General features: G+C 41.9%; 1 protein-coding gene across 2 annotated transcripts in view; it reads left to right on the top strand.

The window, feature by feature from the left end:
• LOC126896723 (3-phosphoinositide-dependent protein kinase 1) overlaps positions 1-6,958 on the top strand; it is an 8,931-nt gene extending 1,973 nt beyond the window's left edge. Inside the window, exons 2-7 of one of the 2 annotated variants that reach the window (XM_050669749.1) lie at positions 3,435-3,698; positions 4,492-4,534; positions 5,201-5,774; positions 5,844-6,360; positions 6,422-6,574; positions 6,663-6,958. In XM_050669749.1, coding sequence (XP_050525706.1) covers positions 3,435-3,698; positions 4,492-4,534; positions 5,201-5,774; positions 5,844-6,360; positions 6,422-6,574; positions 6,663-6,773 — 1,662 coding nt within the window. In that variant the 3' untranslated portion in view covers positions 6,774-6,958. The remainder of the gene's footprint in view (positions 1-3,434; positions 3,699-4,491; positions 4,535-5,200; positions 5,775-5,843; positions 6,361-6,421; positions 6,575-6,662) is intronic. The other variant, XM_050669750.1, reaches the window with a different exon arrangement.

The raw sequence follows: 6,958 nt of genomic DNA, 5'->3' as shown, positions 1-6,958 counted from the left end.
AAAAAAAAAAAAAAAAAAAAAAAAACCATGATAAAATCATTATCTATTTTTGTGTGGGAAAACCGCGGATAGTAGTCTCGGTTCACCGTTGTGGTGTTGTTTACTATTTTACTACTATGATTCACGCCGACGCTGCTTACCAGTACAATACCGTTTGATTATTTACTATGCGGCGCGTCAAGGAAATTACTGCCTCGAAGGAAAAACGCGCGGGCTTTTCTATTCCTTTGATGTATACAACTTGTGTTTTTTTTTTTTTTTTTTTTTTTTTTTTTAATACTGGGAACACATCATAACAGTGCGCGCGCGCGTCCGTGAAGATGGCATTGAACTTGTCGTCGACCCCGGTGGCCCTCCTCCTTACCCCCCCGGTACCGGTCGCCCTCGCAGGGCCGTTCACACCGCCACGTGTCCTTGCGCCATACCGCGTATTCTGCCGTCGCATTTGTCGCGTTGTGTACAGGGTTAACAGCCCCGTAGCGCGCGCGCGCGCGTGTGTGTGTGTGTGTATGGGGCGAGGAGGAGAGCGGCGGTAGCTTCACCATATTACCCGGTTGGTGCCCTCTGTCGGCGTGTCCTTGAAGAGCGCTGCTAGTCGTCGAGTACTATACTACTAACACGCACTCGGTGTTATTGTAATTATTATCGTATAAAAACTTGTTTTTTTTTTTTCCAACATGGTGTGTGTGTGCTGCGTATGTTTGTACAAGAAAAGCGGAAAACACATTAATACGGTTATATCGTATTAAAAAAAAAAAGTGCGAGCTAACCCGTAGAGGGAGATTGACGTCCCTCTCGCCTTTATTCGAGGGGCGGCAATGATGGTGCGAAATGTTTTGAATTACGTACTTTTGTAAATGAATCGTTAATTATATTATCTGGTCGTCCGTCAACAGTATATTGTTAGAGTACGCCGTTTTTAGCTTGGCGAAAGTGAAAAACCTCAACATTGTGGGAAATACCATATGGCAGCCGCGTGAAAGTCGACCTCGTTACCGACCGACCCCCGTAAACAAACCATAAACAACTAAAAACAACAACAACAACAACAACTACGGCGGCGGCGGCGGGCAGCCTGCCTTGGGCGTTGACAAGGTCGCGGTGGTGCGGTACTCTGCAAAAATAATATTAGCATGTCGCCGACTGTAACTAGTGTTAAATTTGTCTAATAACATTATCCTTAGATTTATAAATAAAGGAAACACATGTGTTGTCGAACAGAGTTTGTTTTATTGTTAAAATTTTATTTACTTTTTTATGAGAATTTTTTTTTATAAATGTTTTTTAAGCTATTTGATATTTTTTTCATTGACATTGAGATTCCAAGCATATGGAATATTGTTTTTTTTTTTTTTTTCTATCTCAAAATTGGTGTACGTTAAATTGAAATATTCATACTTGTGCTACAATCGTGTGGGCGAGTGAAAAATTTTGTGAGCCGTGCAACCTACTTCTTATGTGCGGCGGCCATAATTTTGTCCAAAGCGTATTAAATTTATTGGGTACTATTATAAAAAAGAACCAAGCGGGAGAAAAATGGTTACTACTTTCAGTCTGGCGACAGTTACGCTGGCTTTATTTTGATTTTCGTCATAAATTTCAAGTGATCTGTTATAACAAACGCCAGTTGAATCCTCGGTCGTGTGAAATGCATGTAATATTATTTTGTATTTACCATTCGAAGACAACGAGCCATTTGTTAGTTAAGGTCGTTTGGTTACAACAGAAGAATACTTGCTTTTTAAAAAAAAATGTTGCTGTCGATTTTGTAATTTATTACGTATCATTATTTGCAAAGATAAACAGCGTCGTAGGAAACCAAGTAGTAATAATTATCGAGAGACACTTGCTTTTGTGCGTTATTAAAAATATATTGTATACTGGTTCCACCGTGATAAAATGTGTTTGTGTAATTATAGCCGAGATTAATTTGAAAAATATCATGTTCCTATACTTGTTATTTTTCCACTTGCCATTATATAATTTCCTAAAGTTTATGTTATTTGGGTGAAGGTCGCGCGGTAGTAGTTCCGGATCGGTTTTCGAAATCCTTGGACGAGGTCGCTTTTGCGTCAAGTTGGGCGATTTCACTTGAATGGCAAATTGAAAATTGTTTGAAATATTATTGCGATCGACATTTTTTTTTAATAAGAACTCGGGGAGGGGGGCGGAGGACATTTAGATGTAGTTTTTTAAATGTCGTGTTATTTTCACTCGTGTCTTACAAACTGCGATTGTAAAGCAAATTTTTCGCCCGGTTCAATACGCGGAAGTGGTACGCGCATAGTGGTGGCGGCGGCGGCGGCGGCGGCGACTATAGGTACGTCACAGAGTGGTGGCCATCTACACCACTATTTCTTCCACCGGCCGCTCTACGCAATTCGTGCAATAATACCGATGCGGAATATGCGCAGTTTACCGGACGCAATCCTGGGTGTTATTACGACCCACGCCCTGTTACGTCACCGAGGCGGTACGCATGCAGCCGGCGCCCTCGCGGCACACTGACACCAATCGTCGTCCATTGCATTTTCCGTTTAGTTTTTTTTTTTTTACCAGACTACCTCAATTATCGACGGCAGAGTCTGCGTGACTCGACACCCGCCCGTGTTGTTGTTTAATTGATTTCATTGTATCGAGTGTTGACGACTGGGAAACTATCTTTAAAGATTCTATTATAAGCGATTGGTAACCGAGACGGCGGCGGCGGCGTTTGAGATATTTATTATTAGGGTCGTACGATTTTGGCACTGAGCGCCGTCTACTGCGGTCGGTCGGGTCACGAGGTCACTGGTCTCTGACTAGCGTCCAAAACGAAATTCTGCCTGAGTACATGTCATAAACTATACTGCATTATGTAACACTAAAACGACGAATACTTAATAATACGGTCGTATATTGTTGTTGTCTTCGCCGGCGGTAGAGATAAGAATCTGTCGACCATCACCCAATTTGATCAGCTGTCTTTTTTTTTTTTCTCTCTCGGAATTGAGTATACGGTTTCACGCTGTAGACACTTTTTTTTATGCGCGTTGCCACCGCCTCTCCAGCCTTTGATTTATTCGTAATGCTGCTGTTGCTGTAGAATGAGTTTGACAACGTTGTTTTTCCATTAGAATAATGTAGTCGAGGCTTAAACTAATATTCTGAAACTGTTCAGTTTTGGCTCGGCGTAAGAATTAGGTTTTTTTTAACCAGCTCGAAAAATGTATACCATTTTGTCTGCCTTTTGGTGTGTACGGCGCCACCTCGAAATCAGAGGTGTCGGTTTTTTTTTTTTTTTTTGTAAGGGCGAAGAGCCAAATGACGTCAACGGACGCGACGACCGTTGGTGCAGTCGCTCGAGTTCTTTCCTTATAATTATGTCTGAACCGAACGTATCACTTGTATGNTTTTTTTTTTTTTTTTTTTTTTTTTTTTTCATGCTCTTACAGAAAGCAGTCGCAGTCGCCAAAACGTCTACTTATTCGCATCAGCCGCCGCAGCAAATAGTCATGCCGCCGCCTCCGACGATGCAGTCCGCGTCGTCACCACCGCCTCCTGTACTTCCAGCCGCGTCTCAAGTGAACACTACTGGACTTAACGGTCAGCAGACGGTAGTGACCGACAAGACGGATAGCATGTTGATGGCGGTCACCAAAAGAAGTCCGAAAGACTACATTTTCGGCAGAGTCATCGGCGAGGGCAGCTATTCTACCGTAAGTACACCGTAGTATTGAAATCACCCGGTTTGGCTAACTATACTCTGGCGCGCGCGCGACACTCGGAAGACCGCAGTTGCATACGATATCGTCGATTTTCTATCAATGGGAAACACGGTAATAATGCTTATTGGATGTTGGATGGGGGGCGGCGGCATGAATCGTCGTTGTACGCAGTGCATCGTTGAATTGTTACGAGCGTCACAAAACGTGAATGGCGGCGGCGGCGGCGGCGTTATCTAACCGCTGCGTTGTCCGTTCTATGGAATATTCGGGCGTAGTATCCATTGTGCTTTTAAATTCGTTTAGTTCTCGATTGGGAGGAGACAATGTATTTGTTATTGGCAAATTAATCGATCGTCATTGGTGAAATTCGATTGCTGCCCACACCACCATCATGATAAGCGGCAGCAACGCGTGCAAAACCCATGCGCGCAACCATTGCGAGCGGCATATTACGCGTGGAACGTAACAACGCGCGTCGTATACGTTGTGACTGACCCCCGTGTGCTCGGAAGGACCTTTGACTCCTCTCGGTACTGCGAGTTTGTCCCACGGAGTAGTGCTTATGCATTCTGGTACGCCGTGTATAAACTCAGTGACCTTGGCTGGTTAGCATGACTGTTTTTATACCGGTTCAGTGACCTATGTGCGCACGCACCACTTGCATACTATCTGCACAACCGACCGACACACCATCATCGCGTTATTTATTGCCCGTGTTTATACATAAGAAAATAATGGCAAATAGTTGTAGTCGTCGTTTACTAACCGTCGTTTCCTGTTTCAGGTGTACTTAGCCAAAGACATCCACACGAATCGCGAACATGCAAGTAAGTAATTTTCTTTATCACAATTTATTATTAAATACCACCCCTCCCCCCCTCCATTGTGTGTTTCGCAGTGGCACGGCATCTCTTGTCGTCTCCCACTCTGCTCGTTTCAATCGGCTTCGTTTTGTGTGTTTTATGACCTTTAATTCAATTAAACGAGCACAGTCCGCCACATTCAACAGTCAACCACCGCCGATTTCATCGATCGGTTTGCACGTAGTAAACGAGAAACGGTCCAACCCAACGCGCCAACTCAACTTGACGCCTTTTGATTAAACTGCCGTTACACTAATTCCAATCGTGTATTATTAATCGGCAAAGTTTCGTCAACACTTTGTCAATGCATCATTTACGTTGTCGTCATGAGCACATTACCCAGAACTGCTGTCTGAGTATTATCGACCCTCGATTAATTTTCTAATATTCTTCTGCCTTTTTTTTTATTTTTTAAGTTTAACATTGTTCATAATTTCATTGAAGTTGTGTTTACTTAGATACGCATATCTAAGTAAATATTTGTGTTACAATGATTATTCGTTTATAATAAACGTTGCTCGGATGTTTCGACCTTTGTTGTTGTGTGTTCAGTTCTCTCAGATTACGATTGTAAAATATATTACTGTCTAAAAATATTTTATTTATTTATTTTTTTTTTTTTTTTTACAGTTAAAGTTTGCGAAAAACAACAAATAATCAGAGAGAAAAAACGCGAACAGGTACGTCGCGAAAAGGACGCCCTGAACATCTTGAGCAATTCGGGGTCCAGTTTTTTCGTCAAGCTGTACTGCACGTTTCAGGACACTGAAAGATTGTACTTTGTCATGTCTTACGCCAAAAACGGGGACATGTTGCCGTACATCAACAAGGTCGGGTCGTTTGACGTCGCCTGCACGAGGTTCTATTCCGGCGAGATCCTCCGCGCCCTGGAACATCTACACGACCTAAACATCATGCACAGGGATCTAAAGCCAGAGAACATACTGCTCGACCATAAGATGCATATCAAAGTAGCAGACTTTGGTTGTTCCAAAATCATTGAACAGACTGACGCCGTTGACGGCCGTAGTGCCATCAATGAAGATCAACAAACCAAGCAAAGACGCAATAGCTTTGTTGGGACTGCCCAGTACGTCAGTCCCGAATTGTTGACTGAAAACACCATTTCCACCAGTTCAGACCTATGGGCTTTGGGCTGTATTATCTACCAAATGATAGCTGGTTTACCGCCATTCCGATCCAGGCAAGCAGCACATTCTAAAATTGTTTTGCTATTGACTTTTTACTAATTTTGTATCTTATTTTCCTACAGGAGTGAATACATGTTATTCAAAAAAATCCTCAGTCTCGACTATGTGTATCCTGATGGATTCAGCGCCGATGCAAAAGACCTGGTGCAGAAACTTTTGGTATTGGATCCAAATGAGCGATTGGGTGCCAAAGATGCCAAGCGCTACACATCCATAAGGTCTCATCCCTTTTACGAGGGATTGGATTTTGATAAGTTACACGAAATGGACCCACCTCCAATATACCCTTACCTGCCCGGTAACAGCGAGGGCCAGGAATTACGCAGTCAGTATCGAGTTCCTGATCACCTAGAACCAGGTTTGGACTACAGGCAATTGACCAGGTTGTTAGGACTTGAGTCCCAAAGTAGTTTAACCACCCCAGCACCTGCTCCAAGACCTCGTAAAAGGTCTGGAGTCCTACATATGACTGATGAAGAAAAACAGCATCAACTGCAACAGCAAAAATGCAATAGTATATGGCACAACCTAGTTGAAGGCAATCTTATAGTGAAACAAGGGCTCGTCGACAAGCGAAAGGTAGATCTTAATAGCTGTAATGATATTCCAACGCGTTACTGACTCGATACAATATTTTTAGGGTTTGTTTGCAAGAAGGCGTATGTTAATGTTGACTATGGGTCCTCATTTGTATTATGCTGATCCTGTTTCTATGACCTTAAAAGGTGAAATACCTTGGAGTCCACAATTGCGTGTCGAACCGAAAAATTTCAGGATATTTTTTGTTCATACGGTAATTATACGATTTTGATTATTTTGCTCTGTACGCTAGCAGTTAATAATTTTTCACATATATAATTTTGCTTTTTTTCTTTTTATAGCCTAATCGGACGTACTATTTGGAAGATCCTGAAGGATTTGCACTAGAATGGTGTAAAGCCATTGAAGAAATGAGAGTTTTCATGTATGGTGAAAATATTACCTGTGCTTAACGAAACCGTGTTATTCGGTGACTGTTTTTAGTATAATTTCGACATAACTATTTTATCTATTATGATTTGAAAAAAACCTGCGTTATTACAATATTTCAGTTTTTAGTTTATAATATTGTTGCAGTATTTTGTTTTATAGAAAATGATCTGCAAATGTGTCTGTGATATTAAATTTTAATTTTAAA

The sequence above is a fragment of the Daktulosphaira vitifoliae genome, unplaced genomic scaffold, assembly GCF_025091365.1.
Source record: "Daktulosphaira vitifoliae isolate Bord-2020 unplaced genomic scaffold, ASM2509136v1 Scaffold_1, whole genome shotgun sequence".
NCBI lineage: Eukaryota > Metazoa > Arthropoda > Insecta > Hemiptera > Phylloxeridae > Daktulosphaira > Daktulosphaira vitifoliae.
Note: the sequence above shows the minus strand (reverse complement) of the source record. Positions and strands in the feature narration are given on the sequence as shown.